The 25118-nt window shown below is 44.8% G+C and overlaps 1 protein-coding gene across 1 annotated transcript in view; it reads left to right on the top strand.

The window, feature by feature from the left end:
* Positions 1–2957: 2957 nt before the first annotated feature.
* The window catches only part of DDR1 (discoidin domain receptor tyrosine kinase 1), a 141092-nt gene continuing 118931 nt past the window's right edge, over positions 2958–25118 (top strand). Inside the window, exon 1 of the mRNA XM_077478969.1 lies at positions 2958–3505. Coding sequence (XP_077335095.1) covers positions 3501–3505 — 5 coding nt within the window. The 5' untranslated portion in view covers positions 2958–3500. The remainder of the gene's footprint in view (positions 3506–25118) is intronic.

The raw sequence follows: 25118 nt of genomic DNA, 5'->3' as shown, positions 1-25118 counted from the left end.
TAGAATCAGGCCTCTTCCTTCTGTACCTGTCCCCACAGTGATGGCACCAGTCTTGGCAGGCAACTCCCTGCAGTTGGCCGATGACCAGCAGCAACACAAGAGTGAGTGACACAGCCAATAGGAATAGCGCCACTGCACCCACCTAGTGTGAAATTCCTGTCGGCCAGCTCAGGACTCGGTCCAGTCTGCGGGGGTGTGAGGTTCCCCGGCGGGGGTTCAGGTATGATATAAAGATCCAGAAGCAAATTGGGAAACGATACTTCCACAATAATCCGCTCCCCCTTGCCAGTCTCCTCCAGCGGCAGAGTCTGATCCAGAAATACGTACAGAGACTAAGAATAAAATGTGACTGGCTACATGCTCAGTTCGTGACACACACAGACATGGAGAATTCTTGCAGAGATTTCAAATGATTTTTTTAAGAAATGGAAGCAAGGCAACACAGTATTTATGTTAAGCAGATATACACAGAACTGTACAAAAAAACTATACAAAGAGAAACTATACAACTATACAAAAACTATACACAATGCAACAATAGTAATAATAAAACAACACATAAAAATACACTTCAAACGTGATTTAAATTATTTTTGATTGGTTACTGAATTTGAGGAAGCGGCAACCAATCTGGTAATGTTAGACACTCTTCTTCATGTGATCATTTTCAAGGCATGGCCACATGGCCACATGACCAGCCACGTGGGATTTCAGAGCAATGGCTTTTGAAGGTCTGATGCAAGTAGTATGACATTATCTCACCACAGCAAAGTCATTTATTGAAGTTCAAGAAGACCTGTTTTGAAAGGTGGCACTTTTGAACAAATATACTGTTGCTTGTATATTTAGACTAGGAATCGAACCTGGAAGGAAGTGATCACCCCTGCTTACTCAACAGTGGTCAGGGCATTCTTCGCCCCTCAGCTGCACATACACAAGGGAGAGGGGATGTTCATGGCAATAATGACTTAATGTGGGAACATGTTGTCATGAGCATCCCTGATCCATTGTGTCTGTGCAACTCCGGAGAGGGAAATTTACTCATGCAGACTTGCAAGGTTTTGAGAAGTCAAATTCAAATTCGAATCTAGCTTCTGCTCACACATTCTAGGGCCAATTTACTGTTTTGGAAGAGCTAAGAAGAAAATATAAGTTCCATGTACAGTGAACCCAGGACCTGGCCCTGCAATGCCAGGAAGTATTTCTGGCCATAGATGGATTGTTTTTTCCCATCAGCCGGTGGTTGATTCCCCCATCCACACAAGTGAGGTGAAAAAAGGGGAAACACAGGAAGCACCACCTGTGTGTAGTATGTTAAATATAGTTTATTAGCAAGGTAAGTAATGCACTTACAAGAAACAAGTTAAAAACAGGCTCATCTATATGGGGTGGTGTTGTAGGTGTAGTCCGGCATCCGAAACGAACGTCCATGGGTATGGCAGATGTGTAGAGAAGCTGCAATCCATCCTGTGGTCACCAGGACGTTGGCCTGGGCCGCAAGGAGATGACGTTACTGGAAGCAGAGAAACACCAAGGGAAGAATGGCTGGGTAAATGAGGCTATCCACTTTAAGAACTGTTTCTTTATGGACAGATGAGCTCTTATTGTCCACATACTGCCTGCTGTATTCTTACATGTACACAAGTTTTTGCTCTTTCAGTTTTTTCTTTGTCACACAAGTGAGGTGGATGGAGGAATCCTCCCTAATGTTCTATCACATTCTGACAGCAGGAACTCCTCCGCCGATTGGCTGCAGCCGCTGCTGGAAATTTTCTAATAGTCCCATTCAACAGAAGTCAATCATGAGATCATCATTTGTTGAGTGGGAACGGCCATAGATGAATCAAAATTTGTCACAGCCAAATTTTGATACATCTCTAGCTAGCTTAACCACTTGAGGTCCGGGCCATAGCCGAATGACGGCTACAAAACGGACCTCAATTTCAGGGAGGCCATCATAGGACATCCTCCCCTGTACACACTCCCTGCGCATGCCCTGCTGAGTGTGCTGTGATCACTGAGTCACAGAGACTCGGCTGATCACCGATCCTAGTAAGGGGCCGGTCCCGACCCCTGACCATGTGATCAGCTGTCAGCCAATGACAGTTGATCACATGATGTAAACAAAAGCTCGGTGATCTTTTTTTTTTCTCCTCACGCTGACATCGGTGCCGAAGAGGAAGGAGGCACATCTGCCTCCTCTGTGCCATTTAGTACCCCCTGCCAGCGCCATCTGCTATTGTGCCCATAGTGCCCCCTATCAATGCCCATCAATGCCCACAAGTGCCACCTATCAATGCTCACCAGTGGTGCAAAGCGGTGCCACCTAGCAGTGCTGCCTATCAGTGTAAGCAATCAGTGCCCATCACTGCCACCTATCGGTGCCCATCACTGCTGTCTCATCAGCGTACATCAATGAAGGAGAAAAATTACCTGTTTACAAAACTTTAGAACAAAATATAAAAATATATAAAAAAAGTTTTTTAAAATTCGGACTGTTTCATATTTTTTAACAAAAAATAAAAACCGCAGAGGTAATCAAATACCACCAAAAGAAAGCTCTATTTGTGGGGAAAAAATGTTAAAAATGTCATTTGGGTACAGTGTTGTATGACAGCGCAATTGTCATTCAAATTGCGACAGCGCTGAAAGCTGAAAATTGGTCTGAACAGGAGAGGAGTTTAATTGCCCTGTAAGCAAGTGGTTAAACCACATCTACCCCATACTGTTCATGCACATGTCTATCCTCTTAACCCATATCTGAATAAAAGTGCCTCGGCACAGGCCTAGCTACCTGTATCAAGCTACCAAGGCTGTCTGTCTGTGATGGCTGCCTGTGGCTCTCTGTTCCAGGGAGTCTGTGTCAGCATGAGTTATAGCAGCAGGTGGTGGGAAGGAGGGGGGCAAACAGAGACACACAGACTGGGGAGGGGGGAATTCATTTGGGAAGTGGGACAGAAAGCCAGAGCGACTAAGACGGGTAGAGAATGCAGAAAAAGGGAAATGTTTTGAACGACACATACTGCAAGTCCTAGAACGCAATTTAAAAGCGAGAAGCCGCAGGTGAGCGGAAGAAAAGCTGTCAGAAGAGCTCTACATTAAGAAGAAAAATAAGAAAATAAGATGCAAAGAGATACCAACAAGCTGTGACAAGTACACAGCAAAGACACATAGCGGAGAGAAACAACAGAAGCAAAGGAAGCAGGTTTAGTGGAGTAAAAGGGTAAAATAATCCACAATTGACCAACTTTTTAGGGTGACTAATGGGGCTGAGCAGAAATTCCCATTCCATGATTGGACAGCATGTGGGAGCAGCTGATTCAGACACAGTATAGGACTGGCATATTGTATGAGAACTGCAACTGTCAACAACACGTAAATACCCCAGAAGTCTCTACTTACTTCACAAACTTTGGGCTAAGGAAAGTCTCCAGTACTGGAAACAAGGATCCCCAGGAGTCGCTCAGTAGCAAACAAAGAGAGATTGAAATAGTCAACCAATGTCGTAAGTAAACCTTTTGTTTGTTAACCAATATGCTTGCCATACATGGCCCAATACAAGTGTGCTGACTGATTTGAGCATCACTTGGGACAGTTGGACATGTAAAGACAACCAACCAGTAAATTCTGTCTGTTATGCCGCATACACACGACTGGACTTTCCGGCAGACTAGGCCCGACGGTCTTCCCAATGGACTTTCGGCGGAGTTCCGACGGACTTTCCGAATGAACGGACTTGGCCACACAGGAACGTACTAAGTCCGTTAGAAAGTCTATTAGTTTTAAACCTGATGACGTAAGAAGGGACTAAAAAAGGAAGTTCAATAGCCAGTAGCCAATAGCCTCCCTTGCATCATATTTGGTCCGTCGGACCACCATACGGACAAATGGTTTCCCGATAGGGATTGAGTCCATCGGACAGATTTGAAAAATGTTCTATTTCTAGGTCCGTTGGAGTTTTTAAATGAAAAATGATTGGATTTGCCCACACACGATCGGATTGTCCGATGGATTGATTCCTAGTCTGCTGGAAAGTCCGGTCGTGTGTTCGCGGCATTAGAGGTATGTTGGCTAAATAGTGCTTTCGCCTTGATAACAGCAGATTGTATGACTAATTCAAGCATTATTTGCAATGGTTGGACATGCAGAGGTGAGTGAATAAATGCTCTTGATCACTGAGAGCCATGGCTCAATTGGGTTTTCTAATTTGTTTGAAAAATCCCGACCAATTACCTTTTTCTTCCTTTTTTTTAATGAACAAAGATTGTTTAAGGATGGTCTACGGTCACCCAAAGACAAGATTTTTCAACATTTGTTTTCAAGCATTTCTGGTCAATGAATTTAGATTTTTTTGCACCATACATGTGCCTTGTATATGCCGTAACTCAATATCGTAATATAGGGTGGCCAGAAAGATTTACAATGCTTGTTCACACTGCTTAACCTCCAGGACCCAGCATGACTCGTCTACTGCAATGCACACATGGTGTAAAGATATGATATATCCCTTTTCACAAAGCACATTATCGTGGTGCCAGGTTCTTGCCACTTTTGGTTTTGCAGCATACTATGGGCATATTAGATTTATTGGTTAGAGGTGTGGAGATACATTTCAGGGAGGTTTAAAGTGTGTCAAAAGCCAAACCTTCTTTTCCTATAGACAGAATGGGGAAAAGCTGGAACTTTTGTCAGGTTTTTATTGATGTCTGTGCAGTTTATGAAAAAATTACTATCTCTCTCTCTGTGTCCTATAACCATTGTCATTGGGACTGAAAGTGAAAGAAAATCCATAATTTTGAGTTGTCACCAGAGCAGGAATTGAGGGGAAATCTTTCAATGGGGAAATTTGCAGGAGGGACAGCTGCCCCGGGTGCAGTGCAGCGAGGGGGCAAGGAATGAAAGCAGGTTGATACACCCATTCTAAAGCATGTATTAACAATAGGGAAGGGGAGATCAATTCCAGATCATTGCTCTGGGCACTGGGCGACCCTCTCCCGGTACTGATAATGTCTGTCTATTGGTTTGTATACATACTGTAAAAGTTTACATGAAGCAAGCCAAAAGCCCTGAAGGACCTAGTGAGGGAGACTGCACGAGTATACTCATCATCAGGACAGGAAGTGAGGGCAAGTCCTCCCAGCAGCATGCAGACAGGAATAACTTCACAATAATTGTAGCCGATATCCTGTTCAAAACTGAAAAAGAAAGTTTAGTGTTGAATTAAACTTTAAAGCCAACTCAAGTCTAAATTAACCACTTTCAGACCGGACCAATTTGCTGGTCAAAGACCAGACCACTTTTTGCAATTCGGCACTGCGTCGCTTTAACTGACAATTGCGCGGTCGTGCGACGTGGCTCCCAAACAAAATTGACGCCCTTTTTTTCCCACAAATAGAGCTTTCTTTTGGTGGTATTTGATCACCCCTGCGGTTTTTATTTTTTGCGCTATAAATAAAAATAGAGCGACAATTTTGAAAAAAACGCATTATTTTTTACTTTTTGTTATAATAAATATCCCCCAAAAATATATAAAAAAAAAAATTTTTCCCTCAGTTTAGGCCGATACGTATTCTTCTACATATTTTTGGTAAAAAAAATCGCAATAAGCGATTATTGATTGGTTTGCGCAAAAGTTATAGCGTTTACAAAATAGGGATAGTTTTATAGCATTTTTATTAATAATTTTTTATTATTTTTTTTTTTACTAGTAATGGCAGCGATCTGCGATTTTTATTGTGACTGCGACATTGTGGGGGACCCATCGGACATTTTTGACACATTTTTGGGACCATTGTCATTTATACAGTAATCACTGCTATATAAATGCAGTGATTCCTGTGTAAATGACACTGGCAGTGAAAGGGTTAACCAGTGGGTGGCAGTGTAGGGGTTAAGTGTTCCTAGGGGTGTGTTACTAACTGTGGGGGGGTTGGGCTTTCATTTAGTGTACACTGATCTCTGCTCCAATCACATGGAGCAGAGATCAGCGTCACTAGTTGCTAGGCAGAATGGAAAAATGTTGTTTACACAGCATTTCCTCCATTCGGCCACTCATATCGATAGCGATCGAGTCCGCGGGTCCCGCGACCGGACTCACGGGGGTCCCGACCAGCGCGGGAGCGCGCCGCCGGCGGCGCGCTCCCGATGGCAGGGCGGCATCGAATATTGGACGTACCTGTACGCCAATATGCCTGCCCATGCCATTCTGTCGACGTACATCGTCGTGCGCTGGTCGGGAAGTGGTTAATATTGCCCAATAGTCTCCTATGCATTCTTAGTTGAATCTTGGTGAACTTTATGTATTTATTACAGACCCGAGCCATCATCCAGTAAGAAATGTTGCCTTGGTGCATCCTGTAGTGGGTGGGGCCTGCTAGGCCCCTCCTACAGCTCTGCTCTCTGCACAGGCTTTGTACAACATAGTGATGCTATCACCTCTATTTTTACAGGGTTATAACTAGGCTTGCAAAGGTATATGGTGCACACAAGTGGATTTATGTCCTTTGTGGCTATTGAGTAATATATTTAACTGAAGGTTTTTGAGCTCGGAGTTCAGCTTTAAATACCTAAACAGTTGCAGTAACCCTAAAATAATTACATTACACTGAGAGCCAGATCACACAGGGGCGACTCCTCAGGCGACTTAGCCGCCTGACAAGTCGCGTCCCGTTCTGTGTAATGAAACCGTTTCTAATCGGAGCGCCGTAGACAGCGGTGGCTGTCTTTTTGGAAATATCTCCTAAACCGTATAGGTTTAGGAGATATTACTTGGACCTACTGGTAAGCCTTAATCTAACCACTTTAAAAACAATGCAAAACGCTGAAAAATGCGGCTATTCCACATTTATCAGCGTTTTTGAGCCATAAGCTTTACTGGGAGTATAGTTTTGCTTAAATAAAGCTAAAAATGCTAAATAATTCTGAAAAAAGCTGAAAAATGCTACTGTAAAAATGCTGCAAAACTCAGACACCTTTCAAACTGAAGGCGCTTTTCAGGCATTTTACCGCTAAAAATAGAGCCTATAAAGCGCCTGAAAAGCGCCTCTCAAGCCACCCCAGTGTGAAAGCCCAAGTGCTTTCACACTGGGTGGTGCGCTTGCAGGATGGAAAAAAAAGTCCTGTAAGCAGCATCTTTGGGTCATCCTAAACGGCCCCTGCCATTGAAATCAATGAGCAGCACTGCCAAAGCGCCTGCAAAGCGCCTGCAAAGCGCTTCGGTAGCAGCGCTTTCCGGGCACTTTTAACCCCTTGTTAACCCCTTCTGTGGGGTTAAAAGTGCCCTGCTCCTGCCCGCACAGCGCTGGTAAACTTTGGTAAACGCTTTACCGCTAACATTCTGGTGTTCTGAGTGTGAAAGTAGCCTCATTATACAACTTTCTACAGCTAACGCTACTGGCTTTTTTTTTTATAACATCCAGTGTGCATGGGGCCTTAACAAACAAACTCTATGACCAGTAATTAAAACAAATGGGCTTTCAAGGAGAAAGAAGTTACTCATGTGGGTTTTGCAAAATGGAGGAGAGTGACTTTCTCTCCTTCAGATTCCATCTCTGAAGTAATTAAGTTGTAGTGTCTTATTGAATTAGATGATTAAGACGTGCTTTTTTAAGCACTTTAGCTCTGTCCTTGTGGGTAGTAAAGTCATGACAAAGGCAGATAAAGTGTTTACTACTGAGGTAAATTATTATAATTGCCCTAAAAAGAAAAAAAGATTACTTGGGCAATAATCTTATAAGACTGGATCTGTATTTATTTATGACCAATTCCACCACAATGAACACTGAATCATTTCCATTAGTCTCTGTCCCTTAACTCTTCTGCTACCACTGCCGTATGTCATATAGCGGTGGCAGCAGGGTTTCTTACACACACTCCTTACTGCTACAGCCCATCCCACCCCTATGTATGGGCAATGTAAAGACACCCATTGGGAGAACTCATGTACAAAAACATCACTTTCCCTAAACATATTACATATCATCACACATGCCGGAGTGAGAGCAACCATTCTACAGCCAATATTACTGGTTAACTCTAAGGCCCCTTTCACACATGCGGACATTATGTCCGTATTTCATCCATCCGTTTGAGGAGGAAATATGGACATACATGCATTCCTATGGGATAGCGGGTGTCTGCGGATGAACATCCACAGATACCCGCTATCGTCTGCCTCCGCAATTGTCCGATTCTGCAGACGGAGGAAAATCCTATTTTTCTATCCGTCTGCAGAGTGGATCGGATGAACACAGACAGACGGTCCGTGTTCATTCGATCCCCTGTAGAGGAGAGAGGAGAGCTGACAGGGCGGTCCCTGCGGCCCTGTTATCCGCCGGCTCAGCGGGGACAACGGAGCGATCCCCGCTGAGCAAGTGGATCATCACGGGGCGGATCATTACTGATCCGTCCCGTGTGAAAGGGGCCTAAAGTGATGACCTATAGGGGTGATTTAAAGCCTCACCAATGGAAAATATAAGGCACTAAAGTTTTTGTAAAGTCATTGTTTTGTGCCAATGCACAATTTTAAAGCTTGACATGTTGGGTATCTATTTACTTGGCGCAGCCTCATCTTTTATATTTTACCCAAAAAAATTGGTAATATATTGCTTTTATGTGCCCTGAAATAAACTTTGGTATATGTTGTACTGAAAGTTGGCACTTGATAAACCAAAGTGGTATCTTACTGCATCCAAGTATGCAGTAAGATACCGCACATCGTTTTTAAAAACGGTTTGTGGCATTCACTAAAAGACGCTACTAAAACACTGCATGAGGTATGAAGTCATGCGGTATGTTAGTAGTGAACGTCCACAGTAATTTACTGCTGGCAGTAGCTGATATCCTTAACACAGGCTTTAAATAGCTGGTTGTTAAGAAGCAGGTAGCTGCTGATGTCCTTAACAATCAGTAACTGTTATGGTTGCTAAGGAGCAGACAGCCTTCACATCCTTAACAACCGATGTGTCATCAGCTGTCAGCGGGCTTCCCCGCTGACAGCTGAATGTACAAAAAAAAATGCTTAATGGAAAATGAAGAAAAGAAATGTTGTGGGCCCCCCCCCCCCCTTCCACTCCATACCAGGCCCTTTGTGTCTGATATGGATTCTGGGGAGAACCCCCACGTCATTTTTTTTTTTTTAATGGCGTGGGCCCCTCCCAAAATCCATACCAGTACCCCCCCCAAAACATACCAGGCCACATGCCCACCTGCCCTCAAAGCATCTTATCCCCATTTTGATGGGGACTAGGGCCTCTTCCCCACAACCCTGGCTGGTAGTTGTGGGGATCTGCAGGTGGGGGATTATCAGAATCTGGAAGCCCCCTTTAACAAGAGGACCCCCAGATCCAGCCCCCCCTTGTGAATGAGTGTGGCGTATATAGTTATTCACCAAAAAAAAAAAAATGTAGTCTAATAAAAGGCAGTAGGCAGCTTTGAAAAGTCCTTTACTTACTGGTGTGGTTCCATCATCAATCACGCCAACCCCTTAAAAATAAAAAAATAAATGCTCTGCTCCCAATGAAGGCTCCCGCTATCTGCCAGTTCTTAACTTGTGGGGAAGAGGCATTTGGCCCCATCAACAATGGCAATTGCATCAATCAATGGGGACAAGGTTCTTTGGGGGCATGTGACTTGGTATGGTTCAGGAGGGGAGGTGCTTGCTCGTCCCCCTCCTTCCTGACCTACCGAGCTGCATTTTAATTTTGCCGAGGGGGTTTTCCTTTTTTTTCTTGATACAGTATTTCATTGCCGGCATTTTTTTTTTTTTTACATTCACCCATCAGCCGGGAACCCTGCTGACAGCTGATGACTCATCGGTTGTTAAGGACACGGTAGCCAACAGCTCCTTACCAACCATGTTGATTACTTGTTAAGGATGCCAGCGGCTGCCAGTTCCTTAAAGATTGAATGCCGGGACCCCTACTTATTTATCACATGCATTTTTTTTCCTTTTGTGAATTGACTTTCACTCCTGTTTGATGTGGTATTTACTGAGCGTGTTTTGCTTTATGTGGTAAATACCGCATAAAGCAATAGTGATTTGACATTTTCAGGACTGCATGTTGTATTTGTGGAAACACCTAAATACTGCATTCGATCTAGTTCTGTGAATGGAGCCCGCCCTTTGAAGCAGAGTAGAGGTGCTAACATCAATAGCAATGGTTACAAGGACAGTAAGAACAATTAAATTCTGTTTATTGATGATATGGAGGCTTTTCAAGCTTTTGCACAGGGTACCAAAAAATAAGGACTCAGCTTTGTTTTTGTTTTTTTACATAATGCCATGGTTGGATTTTAGATCGCTTTCTCTCTAGTCTTTTGGCTAGTTCACACATATCAGCATGATTTTTGGCAGTGTTTCACTTGGAATGCAAACATTCTAACAGCAGTAAGCCAGTAGGATAGACCAATGAAAGTCAAGGGGTCTGCAGCATCTGTGGGTAAGGCATTACAGGCAGTGTTCCAGCTTGATATCACCTTATTTATACCAGTCAGATAGGCTTGTCTGTCAGGAAGGGTATGGAGCACCCCCCTGCGCTTTTTTAATACCGGTGTCGTGTCAGCAAATCCTTTAGATTGAGGGGGAGCTGCGAGTCGAGTTAGCTACATTGCTTAGTTTAATCCAGTACCAGCTGAAATCTGATGTCCTGTTTGCTCAGGAATTTCTGGCACATATTGAATGCTTTTCCAGTAAGAAGGAGAAATTCAGTTGTCAGTATTCTGTAAGCTGAACCTTTGAGAAATCCCATGAATATTAACCACCTTCTACAATTGTGTTACTTACTGGGTAATAGACCTTATCTCAAAAGCTGTTGGTTGGTTGTCTTTGAGTGGCACACCCCTTGTAAAAATCCTGAGGACTGTTGTTTGGGTAAAGTCCAACCCAGGAAACCCATTGAAAGGCAAAAAGTTTCCAAGGGTAGTAGTGAAAAATGAGCAGGTGGTGGTAGCCTTATCCCTTGTACACACGGTCGGAGATTTCGACAACCAAATCCGTCGGATTTTGGCCGAAACTGTTGCATACACACGGTCGGACTAAGTTGTCGAAAAATCCTTCATTTCCCGGTTCCCTACTGCGCATGCGCGAGTCGCGCTGCGCAATAAGGACGGTCCCCGCTGCCTCTGGAATCTGTGTGTTTCCCAGCAGGCAGCGGGGCACTTGCGGAAAGGGGCGTAATCTACGCCCCTTTCCGCAGAGAGCTATCCCGGAAGTGGGTGCAGATACCTGTACTGTACAGGTATCTGCACCCCCCTCCCCCCTGAAAGGTGCCAATTGTGGCGCCGGAGGGGGGGAGGGTTCCGATGAGCAGAAGGTCCACTTTAGGGTGGACCTCCGCTTTAACTCCATGGGCAGACTTGTTTCTGAAGCGGCTGTGTTGTTTATTCATAGTACTTAACAATAGAGCATGGTAGTTTCACAATTGGCCAATCAAGCACAGGCATTCCTTCAAACAGGAGGAGTTATACAAATCTCAACCAATGAAAAATTAGTAGGTTAGTGTATGGGCGTGTCTATGCAGGGGCAGTGTGTATGATTTCCCACACCGTGTACCTGTAAGCCATGCTCTCCAGTAAGACAAAGAAAGCCATATGGCTGGCCTTGAAATCATGAACACTGTCCCCGACCATAGCGCACTCAAAGATTCCCATTTTTACCGTTGGCATGGATCCTTCTTCTGCATTGTTCACAGAACAACGCATACCAGGATTATTCTACCATTTCTGAGGATGGGAGATTATCTGCTGAGACATGCCATAGCCCCTCCACATACTGAACAGACACACAGAGCGACACGAGCGTACATCCCCCCATAACCGATAATGTCTTTGCAGAGTGAACACACCCCTCCCAAACGATCATCTGTGCATTGCACAGGGGCCCTTCACTGGCAGACATATCCCCACTCTGCAAACACTTCTTTGCATCCTCGAGAAGCTTTCCAGTACCAAACGGGTCTCAACTGGCATCAGTCTGCCCCAGTCTGCTCTTTAGAGAGGGCTACAGGAGAACTAACACTGGGAGACACTGTGACAATACATATTAAATACATCTTGATAAAATTTCCACAACACACTGATGAGGTGGCGCTGATGGGCACTGATGAGGCTGCACTGATGGGCATTGAGGCTGCACTAATGGGCGCTAATGAGGTGGCACTGATGAGGCGGCACTGATGGGCACTGATGAGGTGGCACTGATGGGCACTGATGAGGCTGTGCTGATGGGCACTGATAGACAACAACGATGAGGCGGCACTGACAAGGCTGTGCTGATAGGCACTGATGAGGCTGCACTGATGGGCACTGATGAGGCTGCACTGATGAGCACTGATGAGGTGGCACTGATGAGTCGGCACTGATGGGTACTCGTGAGATGACGCTGATGGGCATTCAAGAGGCTGTGCTGATGGACACTTATAGCTGACACGATGAAGTAGCACTGATAGGGCTGCACTGATATGGGGCACTGATGGGCACTGATAGGCTGCACTTATGGGCACTGACAAGGCTGTGCTGATGGGCCCTGATGAGGCTGCACTGATGGGCACTGATGAGATGGCACCGATGAGGCAACGCTTATGGGCAGTGATAGGTGACACTGATGAGGCTGCACCAATGGGGTTGCACTGATAAGCACTGATAGGCTGCACTGATGAGGTTGCACTGATGGGCACTGATGAGGCTGCACTGATGAAGTGCCACTGATGGGCTGCAGTGATGGGCGCTGGGAGGCTGCACTAATGGACACTGATATGAAGCACTGATGGACATTTATAGGTGGCACTGATAGGCTGCACTGATGTGGTGGCACTGATGGGCACTGACAGGTGGCACTCCCCATCAACTCACCGATGGTAAGGAAAGGGTGACCGGTCAAGCCCACAACCTCAGCCCCAGCCGTAAAACTGGGAAGAGGATGTCGGAGGTGGGCGGGCAGTGACATCACGGCACCGTTCGCAAAAAAGGAGTGTGTATCTACCTCCAACAGGCCGCAAAGCTGCTGCCTCAATTATTGGCAAGCCTGATCTTAGCATGCGTACCCTGTGGGGGGGGGGGGGGGGGGGACCATGGGAGGAATTCATAATGTTGCTGCGGTGTAGCCCAGGCAGCAGGAAGCAATTTCCGGGCCACATTGCAACCTGGCACCTGGGTTTTGTCAAGCTCTGGTCTGGTATAATGTATGACGGGCTTTAGTTGGCGACATTCCTAAAAAATTGTGAGGACACTTTCCTGCATTCGAAAAAAATGTAAATAAAACAACAGCGCACCCCCTGACTGCAGGGTGTAGGGGGAAGGAGAATTTGACAAAACTGTCCTGCAGCATTGGGGTCACATGATGCACTCATCAGCCTTGATCCTTTGCCTGCTGCTGGTTGTTAATCATCAATGTAGAGCAAGTCTCTAAAGTGTACACTGTACAGTTAAATTGAAGTTTGACTGTGTGTATCCTGATCATTGGTCCCTTGTGCTGAGCATAGTCATAATTATTTTTTCATTCAGCCAGTTCCACACATGCAGGGTGGAAGAAGAAATCCCTCCACTGGAACATTGTGTTCTGGCATGATGCTGTCAGAATACACTGATCAGTGGCTGCAGCCACTGATCAATACAAAATTTTTAGCATGCCCATTCAGCAGAAGGCAATCTAATGATCGACTTTTGTTGAACAGGGAGGATCACACATAGATTGAAATTCATCTGGTCACTGCTGAACTGGATGAATTTAGATCTGTCTATGCCCAGCCTTACCTCTCTGTTGACCATCATTGCTACGTTTACCTGTCTGAACCTTGGAAGTTGTTTGTCAGTGCCTAATCTGCCCACCAATCTGCCTACTGTGCTTCTGTCTGCTCTGACCTTCTGAGAAATTACACCACTAATGAATAGTACACACGATCAGAAAATGGGGTGAAAAATATCACTTTCGAAGCGATAGTACTATAATCTGATCATTAGTACACAGCTTTCGAGAGCCAAACATGACTGTTCATGCGAAATTATCCGAAGGGACAAACACAAAACCTTTTCTTGTACGATACCAGAACAAACTAGTTTTGTTTAATCAGTTCAGTACTCATCCGAAATAAATTCGGAAGACCAAGACCAAGCATGCTTGGAAACAAAAGAATACATTACAATACCATACAACACATTACATCTCTTCCGAAGTTGTATTCTGTTGTACGAGAATTTTCGTAAGTTAACCTCTTCATTTTGGATATGAGACTAGCATTCAAAGAAAAACCAGACCATCATTCATCAGAGATATTCTCATCATGTATACGACACTTAAAGGTGTTGTAAACTGACTTCGATATTTTATAGATAGGCAACTGCGGTAGGGAACAGACACAAAAGATACACTCAGCATCTTTCCAAGTAACTGTTCTGCTTTATTATGACGCAATTGAAGGTTTTTATACACGTGATTACGTAGGTATCACTAATATTACAATTGTACGTTTATGGTAACAAGGGGCGTTACATAGGCAGGCTAATTCTAATCAGGACTCGAAATAATGCAAAACATGTACTGACAACATTATTAGTGCCGTGTGTACAGTGAGGGCAGTGTGTAATACATATAAAATAGAATACAATTATATACAGAACTTACAAATTTACATTACATAAACCCTCATGTTTTTTCACCTTAATGTATCCTATATATTAAGGTGAAAAAACTTCTGTCACTGACCTGCCCCCCAGCCCCCCATTTTACTCACCTGAGTTCTATATTCCCCCACCAGAGACGCCCTCTTCCCCTCTGCCCGTTGTCTCGGCTCTTGATTGGATAAATTGATAGCAGCGCAGCCATTGGCTTCTGCTGCTGTCAATCAAATCCAATGACGCGGGCACTGGAGGGGGCAGGGCCAAGTCTTTCTGTGTCTATGTGCGCAAATGTTGGACTCGGGAGGACGCCTGCGATGTAAACCCCCCTGGAAGAGCGCTTCTCCTAGGGGGTTTTACGATGTAGGGCGGAGCTACCTGCACCGCTGGGGGGGACCCCAGAAGTCGAGGATTTGGGCTGCTCTGTGCAAAACGAACTGCACAGTGGAGGTAAGTATGACATGTTTGTTATTTTGATATAAAAAAAAAAAAAACAAAGCCTTACAATCACTTTAAAGCATCTTTCCTGCCTGTTCTTAGCTCATTGAGGCTTTGCTCTTACCATTTTCTTTCTTTGAACATGTCTGCAGTGACCATCTTCTTACACCGCTCACTCAAGCATCTTTCCTGTCTGTTGTCTGGCTACATTGAGGGTCTAACAAATTTTTAATTTTACACACAATCGGAAATTCCGCTAGCAAAAGTCCAATGAGAGCTTTTGGTTGGAAAATACAATCTGACTTTTGCTGGCGGAATTTCGGGCAGCAAAAGATTGAGAGCATTTTCTAATTTTTTCGGTCGGAAAAAGTTTCCGATTGTACAAATTCCGATGCGCAAAATTCCTACGCATGCTCGGAAACAATTCGATGCATGCTTGGAAGCACTGAACTTTATTTTCTTGGCTCGTCGTAGTGTTGTACGTCAGGTTATTGACGCTTGAAAGTTCAGAGACCTTTTTTGTGACCGTGTGTATGCAAGACAGCTTTTTCCGACCAAAATTCTGATTGTGTGTACAAGTAAAAGTGGAAAACCCCTGTAAAACACCCGTCCAACTTAGGGAAAAAAACATGTACTATCATAGGTCCCTGAGGAAACACTGCTTTACAGTGTTTTCATTTTGCCATTTATTGGGTAGTTGTAAAACAGACTAGTAGTTTGGTGTTGTTTTTCACTTGATTGTGTTACGTTTTATACAGCTGCATAATCCCAGTCTCAGTTCTTGTCCTTTCCTAAACCAATTCCCAAAAGGTGATCTGAAATGTGAACATGGCATCATAGCATATAAAAACTGTAAATGAATAAAGAGTAGCGTGAGCCTGAACTTACTGATTGGTGGACATGTAGGAGTGAAGGGCTACTAATGCTTAGGTGCAGGATGGGAGCTTTTTGGATCCCTATTCATCAAGCAGTCCACACTGCTGCCTCTCCCTTGTGTGGAGGAGACAAATATTTAGGCCGCATGCCAACCTGACGGACACTGATGGCTTACGCACGTGTTCTGTTTCCATCTCTCAGATTCTCCTGCTAAAGGAGGAGATGGATCCTCCACTATGATTGATATTCAGGCTTAGTTGGGTTCATAATAAATACCAGTCTAAAAAAAAAGGAAGGTATCTGATAGGTGCTGGGAGTACCTGGGATATGACAGTGGGCAAGGAAGAGGTTATTTTTAGAGAAAAGTAAAGACTGTAATGGATCGCAAAGACTTTTTAATGTGTTCGAAAATCTCTAAAGCAATAATAGACACTTGTTCATTAGCACTGCCAGATAGTGGCATGTTACCAATGAGGCTGGCATCACTAACTAGTGAGGTGTCCCATTATGATGGATGCAGGGTTGCCAACCTCCTGCAGCATTTTTTACTGACAAAACATGGAAATTTTACTGACTGAGCACATTTTTTACTGGCAACCTGAGAAATTACAGAGCTCCTATTAAAAAATAACACAGTGAATATTGGAACAGTATAAACATGATATGGAAACACTGACAATAGCTATAACAAAATAATTTGCTTGATTTAGACTTAAAAAGTCAACAAAGCATGAAATGATCAGCCCTAATATTTACTGGCAGTTGTAAAAAAAAGCACAGATTTTTACAAACTGTCAGTAAATTTACTGGTGGTTGGCAACCCTGGACGGATGGATGGAAATATATATACCGTGGGCATAGAAAATAATTCCCCTTTAAAATAATCACATGTTGTTGCTTTGTAGCCTGAAATTAGGACAGACACAATTTGTTTTATCTAGCTGTATTTAATAGGGCAGCTCATGACATCCAAGTGAAACATATAACACCAACTGTCAGAAAAAAAAAATGAAAAAATAGAATCAGCGAAAAAAAATCACCCGCCTTATGTCAGTACCACCTTTTGCTTACAGCCTTTAGTCTGTTGGGATATGTCTCTACTAGAGTTTGCAATATTTGCCCACTCTTTGCAGAACTGTTCAAGCTCAGTTAAATTTGATGGTGACTGTTTGTGGGCTGCAGTCTTCAAGTCATTCTACAGAAGATTTTCAATGGAGTTTAAGTCTGGGCTCGCCATGCAAAGACATTCACCTTTTTCTCCTTCAACAACTGTGTGTTCATTTTTGCTGTTTGCTTTGGATCATTGTCATGTTGGAAGTTAAACCTTCTTCCCATTGACAACTTTCTGGCAGAAGGCAGCAGATTTTCCTCAAGAATTTGATGGTATTTTGTCCCATCCATTTTCCTTCTATCCTGACAAGTGCCCCAGTCCCTGCTGCAGGGAAACACCCCCATAATAGGAAATTACCACCTCCATGCTTTACTGCAGGAATGGTGTTATTTAGATGGTGAGCTGTATTGGATTTCCTCCAAACATATCGTTTAGTGTTAAGGCCAAATCATTACATTTTAGTCTCATCTGATCATAACACATTTTTCCATGTGGCCTCAGAATCTTCAAGGTGCGTTTAAGGTGGTCAGATGAGACTAAAATGTAATTATTTGGAAACAGTTTGTTAAACACTGTGAGGTTGATTTACTAAAATTGGTGCACACACATAGAGCCGGTGTCTTGTCAATTAGGGTCCTCTATCAGATGCTGTCCTCTGCGTACTGCGCATGCGCAGTACACAGGAGCACAGATTCCGAAAATTGCCGAGGACGAACGGCGCCTGCGCCGTGAGTCCAGGTTCTATCCCCACTATCCAAGTGGACATAGAGTTAGAATAAAAAAGAGCCGAGCGCAGCGAGGCCGAGCCCGAAGCGTGGCGAGCGAAGCTCGCCCGCGAGGGGCCCTCTAAAATTCTAAACCCTATGTCCGCTTGGATAGTGGGGCTACCTCCTCCACTCACGGCGCAGGCGCCGTTCAGCTTCGGAGATTTTCCGAAGCTTCGTCTGCTCCGTACTGCGCATGCGCAGTACGGAACGGACACATATCGATGGCCGGACTCTATTAGGCAGAACACCGGTTCACACAGGAGCAACATGACTTTCAACATGACTTTTGGAGGCAACTTGGACACGACTTATCAACACGACTTGGGGCAACTTACAACCCGACTTTAAGTCGCCCCAGGCCAGGCGACTTTTGCCGTGGCCAATCAGAGAATAAGCTCTCAAGGGGGAACTCCACGCTGAATAAAAAAATTAAATAAACAGCGTGGGTTCCCCCTCCAGGAGCATACCAGGCCCTTAGGTCTGGTATGGATTTTAAGGGGAACCCCCTACGCTGAAAAAACGGCATGGGGGTCCCCCCCAGATCCATACCAGACCCTTATCCGACCACGCTACCCGGCTCCATAGCCATACCAGGCCGCGTGCCCTCAAAATGGGGGGGTGCCTTGGGGAAGGGGGGGCCGCGCTCGGATAAGGGTCTGGTATGGATCTGGGGGGAACACCCACAACGTTTTTTCGGTGTGGGGGTTCCCCTTAAAATCCATACCAGACCTAAGGGCCTGGTATGCTCTCGGAGGGGGAACCCATGCCAAATTTTTTTAATGAATTTGGCGTGGAGTTCCCTTTTGAGAGCTGATAATTCTGTGAGAGTCGCCTCCGTATAGATGGAGATCCGACTTGGAGGCGACCTCCATTGAAATCAATGGGTACCAGTCGCCTACAAGTCAGATAGAAGTAGTACAGGAACCTTTTCTGAAGTCGGAGCAACTTCAGTAATGTGCATCAAGATGGCTCTCATTCACTTACATTGATTTTTACATGTAGCGCGACTTAAGGCAACTAAGTCGGATCTGAGTCGCCCCTGTGTGAACCGCTCATAGTAACCAAACAAGCTGAAGTTAAAAGCTGATTGGTTACTATGCACAGCTGCACCACATTCTGTGTGCATTAGTTTTAGTAAATCTCCCCCTGTGTATCAAATATTTACCATCATTTTGTGTGTCATAGTGCTGTTGATCTTCTTGTCATTTCCTGTTTGCCTGTTTGGCATAGCACGCCATGTCATTCCTTTTAAAAAACGAGCACTGTAAATACTTAATATTAGCTGTCTTCAGGCCACTCCCATCACTTGTGGCTGTTTTCCAGCTACGATTCTTGTCTTCTGAGGGAGGGGCCGTGATCTGCCTCTGACGTCAGCCGTCAGAGGAAGGGGGTGCCTGTAGAAAAAAAAAAAACTGTGCCTCTTTGACCAAAGTTAAATGATGCCCTTTGCTATAGGCAGGGCTTTTTTTCAGCAGGAAAGCGGGATAACCCACCTCCCAAACTGAATCTATGTAATGGAAAGAAGTGCTGGGGTGTGCTGGAGAGTCTATCAATGCTGGCTGCCGGGGGTTTATTGTTGCTGGGTAGTTCTTCTGTTGCTCGTGGGGTAGGGGTGCGAATCTTCACTGGTCTCATGATTCAATTCGGATTATCTGGTCAACGATTAGATTCCGTGATGCATCATGATTACAGACGAGCTCCCACTTCCACTTGGGCCGCCTAGGTAGCCCTTCCACCCTTCAATCTTCTGGGACACTTCGCAGGTCCCAAAAGATTGCCCGGCTAAGCAGGACAGCACAGTGAGACATGCACACTTGGCTGTGAAGATGCAAGCTGTCACAGCCAGATGCCCACAGTAGTATTGCCAGTGCCGTGGACAGGCGGGGGAGAGAAGGGAGGGTTTGGGTGGCCATGTTGCTGGATTGCGGAACAGGTGAGTGTCTTTTTATTAAAAGTCAGAAGATGCACTTTGTAGCTGCTGACTTTTAATGAACAAAAGATTGACTGGGACTCTGCTTTGAATTAAAAAAATCCTCACTCATTTAAAAAGTGCACTAATCTGGTGCACTACAGGGTACAGACATTCACACACACTGCTGCTGGGAGGTCAGGAGGTATTACAATCCACAGCTCACAAACAGCCCTGTGAAGTTCCCTGTACTGTCTCTGTGCTGACCAGTGGTGGCTGGTGGTCAAACTTTTTGGGGGGCACAAACACACTGAAAAATACTGAACCACAGTATACATCGGGCACTTCATTGATTGCAACACGGCATTTATTAAAACACAGTAATTTTAACAATACGCTCAAAGAGCTCTCCCGGGAGAGGCGGGGCAAGTCAGGATGACATCACCTGGTAATCGATTTTCCGGTCGTATGCATTGATGCCACATCGGGGACACCCGAATCGTGATGCATCGATGCAATGATGCAACTAATAATTTCAGTGCCCCTATCGTGGGGGATATATTGTTTTGGGGGGGGGGTGTCAGTCATTGCTAGGAGGGATGTACTGTTGAGGGAGGGGTCTTTGTTGCTGGCTGCTGGAGGATCTATTGTTGCTGGGGGTGGATGTTATGTTGCAGGGGGTCAATCGTTGCTGGGAGGGATCTGCTGGCTGCAAGAGGGTATATTGATGCTGGCTGTTGGGAGTCAATTATTGCTGGGGTGGATCTATTGTCGCTGGAGTGTCCATTTTTGCTAAATCTATTTTACTACTTTTCTTGTTATCATTAACAAATTCCATTCAAAATGATACTTGTTTCTGTATTCTCTAAAAGGGGTGGTAGTGAGAGGTGGGTAAGGGGTGGCACCAAGGAACGGTACTTGGAGGTGGGTAGGGGGTGGAGTCAGGGTGGCTTAGAAGGGAGGAGTTCCTGCACCTTTTCTCTGAGAAAAAAAAGCTCTGGCTATAGGTGTAGGCCATTTAGGTGCCTCTTGAAACCGTCAACCGCCTGAAAAACTCCCAGGGGATGACATCATCCTGTCCTGCCTTGTTGCTAGAACATTGCTAAGATGCTCCCAGCTTTTTCAGACCCCCTCACATAGCTGTAGCATGGCTCTGAGCTCAACAATGCTGCAACAGAGAAGATAGTAGAAGACATGTGTGGGGGTTTCAGAGCTTGTTCTAGTGTTTGTTCTATGAGATCATTTGAATTTTTTCCAATTTTGATTCCATTTTAATTTGATCACAATTTTTCTAAATTCAGGAATAAGCAAAGGGTAAATTCATGTCCCTTCTCAAGCAAAATAAAATGGACAAATTAAAATTTTTGCTCACAAGATGGCCCATTTGATCCATACAAGCCCAGTATTGAGGAGTTTGGTTTTGTTTGGACTGCATATACTCAGTTGTGGGACAGGGAATGCCACAGTTGGCCCTTACAGGTGATAGCTTCCTGGCAGGCTCCCACATGTGGGTTCGGGTCCTAGTCCAACCACGCACATCACTAAAGTCCAATATGACGTCACAATTGGCCAAAGTTGGTTGGGTTTAGAACTCACTGATGGCAGATTACTTATTTTCTGGCTATCTGTCCATTTACATCCACCTGCCCATAAACCTGCATGGAGCTTCCAATCAGGTTCACCTGCTAGTATAACCTGTAGTATATAGTGTATGCCTTTTTGTAAAACTCATCTTCTAAATACCTTATTCCTTCTCCCCAATCATGTATTTACTAGGGAGGGAGGGGCCGGGATCTCTCTCTGATATCTGTCACGTGACCACTGATAGGGGAGAAATAATAAGGTATTTAGAAGAAGAATTTTACAAAAAGGCATACAGCATATACTACGTGTTATACTACCAGTGGGGCTGGCAGTGCTTGTGTGCAGTAATGAATGCACTGCTCAGAGAGGTGCTACAAGGGGAGAGGAGGGGCGGCTCACACACAGAATAGCTGACAGGCAGGGAGGGAGGGGGGTGGAGGACAGAGGAGAGCAGAGAGCAGGGCTGCGAATGACGGAGGAACGTGAACTAACCACGGTGCCAGGGCTCAGCAGATACAGGGGGGGAGGCAGAAACTGGCAGGATCAACCAGGTATTTCAGGTGTTACCGAGGGCCAAATTACACAGCACAAGCAATGTGCTGTTATTCATGCTTTAAAGGAACAGGATCTTTTTTTTTTTTTTTTTTAGGTTAACAAACACTTTAAGGCTATGGTCACAGTCCCCCGCATGGTAAGGCTTGCTTTACAGTTTTGCATTCGTATGTGCATTTTGAAGAGCATAAAAATGCATACGCCAGGAAAATACATTGAAGTCATTCAAATTTTAGATGAATTTATCTGCATTTTCTGGCCTAATAAAAACTGCACGCACATTGTGCATATGCATGCATTTTTTTCATTCATTGTCAAATTGTTCACTTGCCATGTGCTCATCTACAGTGAAGGCAGCAACAGTTGTGTGAGCAGCTGCAAACAGAAGTGTAAATCCAGCCATGCTTCCTCTATTCTATACACAGAAGATTGGACAGCACATTGCTTCACAATGTCACCACAGGAAAAGCATCCTTGTTGGCTAACAACAAAAATGCATAATACATGAAAATGCATGTAAAATGCACAAAAGCAAACGCTTAAAAAATGCATGAAAGCAGAATCAGAGAGATGTAAACAGGGTTGTAAACACAGCATGTTACCGTTGGGGCTAGTGATATCACTAGTTAGGTCAGAGAGCAATGCGATGTGCTTTTCAGTTCATTGCACTACTAAGAACCCTTTCACACTGGGGCGCTTTGCAGGCGCTACAGCGCTTAAAATAGCGCCTGCAAAGTGCACTGAAACAGCCGCTGCTGCCTCTCCAATGTGAAAGCCCTGAGGGCTTTCACACTGGAGCGGAGAGCTGGCAGGACGCTCAAAAAAAGTCCTGCCAAGTCCTTTGGAGTGGTGAAATCAATGGGGCAGCACACATATACTGCCATCATAGCGCTGCTGTAGCAGCGCTTTCTGGTGGTTTTTAACCCTTTCTCGGTTGTTAGCGGGGGTTAAAATCACCACGCTAGCGGCCAAATATCATCGCTAAACGGCGGTAAAGTGGCCGAATAGCGCCACTAAAACGACGGTAAAGCAGCGCTAAAAATAGCACCGCTTTACCGCTGACGCCCGGACACCGGCAATGTGAAAGGGGCCTTACCTTTTCTATTTTTTTGTCCTAATCTTACTTGAAGTACTTCATTAGTGTCACAGCACAGCAGGGCATGCGGTGCCATCCAGCGCTCTGTAGAAAATTGCAGACATGCTGCATTTTTCCGCAGCTCACCACACCATACTTTACAGCAGCACTGTGGTGTGAATGGGGCACATAAAAAGGCCACTGCTGTTAGTGTGAATGAGCCCCTAAGGCCCGTACATATGATCCAAAAATCGGACAATGGATTGTTTTTTTGCATGCTAGTCGCATATCGAAACATGAAGAGTTTACTAAAGTTACAAAAATTCTCGTACGACAGAATAGAAAATTGGAAGTCGTGTTGTAATGTATTTGTATTGTATTTTCGAATGACAACTGTATTGATTAAGCGAAAATCGTACGAGAAATTTTTTCGTGCTTGTCCGATCAGATAATATCGGATGAACTGTTGTGATCGGCTCTAGAAATCTCTGTACTAACGTGTGTACGGGCCTTTTCACTAATCTAATCAAGTGTTGGTGAGTATTGACACCTGTTTCCCAGTTGGGATCAATTACCTCTAGAGTGAGTAATGTATGTGCAGGTGTGCTTATGTGGAAGCAGCTGCATGAATAAACTGTTATGAGGCCGGGGCTAGACTTTTGTTTCAGCAGCAGGCAAATGTTGCCACTCATAGTTCTACCTCATTCACTAGCCACACAATGCATTCTTCAACTAAGACACTTCTACTAAAAAGAAAACTATATCCAACTGCCAAAGTGTGAACTCCTAGCTTATGCCAGCCACATGGATGGAAATTCGGATCGGCTGAATTTGATCCATGTATGAGGACAGTGGTTGTACAGAAGTTGATCTATTAATCGATTTCTGTACGACCACCCTGTTTTTCCCTGCCCCATCAGTGGTGCCGGTGGGGAAATCTCCCTGTCATCAGAACACAATAGCTCAGCGCGAGTGATTCCCTCATGCACCTCGAATGTGTGGATGGGGGAATCATAATTCTTCTAGACTTTTGATTCACTGACCCAGTAGCAAGTATGCAGCAATAAATACACAGGGTTCCATTCACAGAATTAACTTGCATGAGCCATTTAGGTGTCGGGACACATTTTGGCAAAATATTTTATGCGATCCTGAAACTGTCAATTCACTAGACTGTTTGTTCAGTATTTACTGAAAAACTATGAAACCGCTCCTTAAGGCTGGATTCACACCTATGTATTTTTTGTGCTTTTTGCATTTTGCAGGTTTGCACTACAGAACGTGTTCCATAGGAAACCATGTTAAATGGACTGTAGTGCAAATCTGCAAAATGCAAAAAGCACTAAAAATGCATAGGTGCGAATCCAGCCTAACAGCCGCCTGCTCCTTAACAACCAGTAAAAATCATGGTTGTTAAGTAATGGACGGGTGCCGCATCCTTAACAACCGATACATCATTAGCTGTCAGCAGGGTTTAAAAAAAAAAAGGGAAGAAAATTACATGTCCCCCCCTCCAAAAAATCCATACCAAACCCTTATCCGAACATGCAGTCTGACAGGTCAGGCAAGGGAGGGGATGAGCGAGTGCCCCCCCCCCCCCCCGAGCCATACCAAGCCACATGCCCTTAACATCAAGGGGGGGTTCTTTGGGGTGGGATATATCTGCCCCCCTCCAAAATACCTTGTCCCCATGTTGATAGGGACAAGGGCCTCTTTCCCACCAATCTGTCCAGTGGTTGTGGGGATCTGTGGGCAGGGGGGCTTATCGGAATCTGAAGGACCCCTTAACAAGGGAGCCCCAGATCCCAGCTTGCCCCCTCATGTGAATGAGTATGGGGTACATAGGGGGTACATAGTATGGAGTAGGGTACCCATACCCATACACCCCCAAAAAAGTGTGCTGTAAAAAAAAGACATTAGACAGTCTTTGACAAGTACCGTATTTATTGGCGTATTACACGTGCCGCCATATAACACGCACCTCAAGTTTAGGAGGGAATTTTAATTTTCAAAATAAATTACATTTAAATGCCCATCAATGCGGCCTTATCAGTGTCCATCTGCAGCCTTCCCCAGTGTCATTGTAGCCTGGTGTCATTGCAGCCTGGTGTCATTGCAGCTTTCTTATTTAAATTTGGTGCCAATCTCCACTGATTGCGAGTGGAGAGGGGCCGAGCCCTGCCGACATACACAAAT

Source organism: Lithobates pipiens, unplaced genomic scaffold, assembly GCF_037356315.1.
Source record: "Lithobates pipiens isolate NorthernLeopardFrog02 unplaced genomic scaffold, aLitPip1_a1.2 Scaffold_1, whole genome shotgun sequence".
Classification (NCBI taxonomy): Eukaryota; Metazoa; Chordata; class Amphibia; order Anura; family Ranidae; genus Lithobates; species Lithobates pipiens.
Note: the sequence above shows the minus strand (reverse complement) of the source record. Positions and strands in the feature narration are given on the sequence as shown.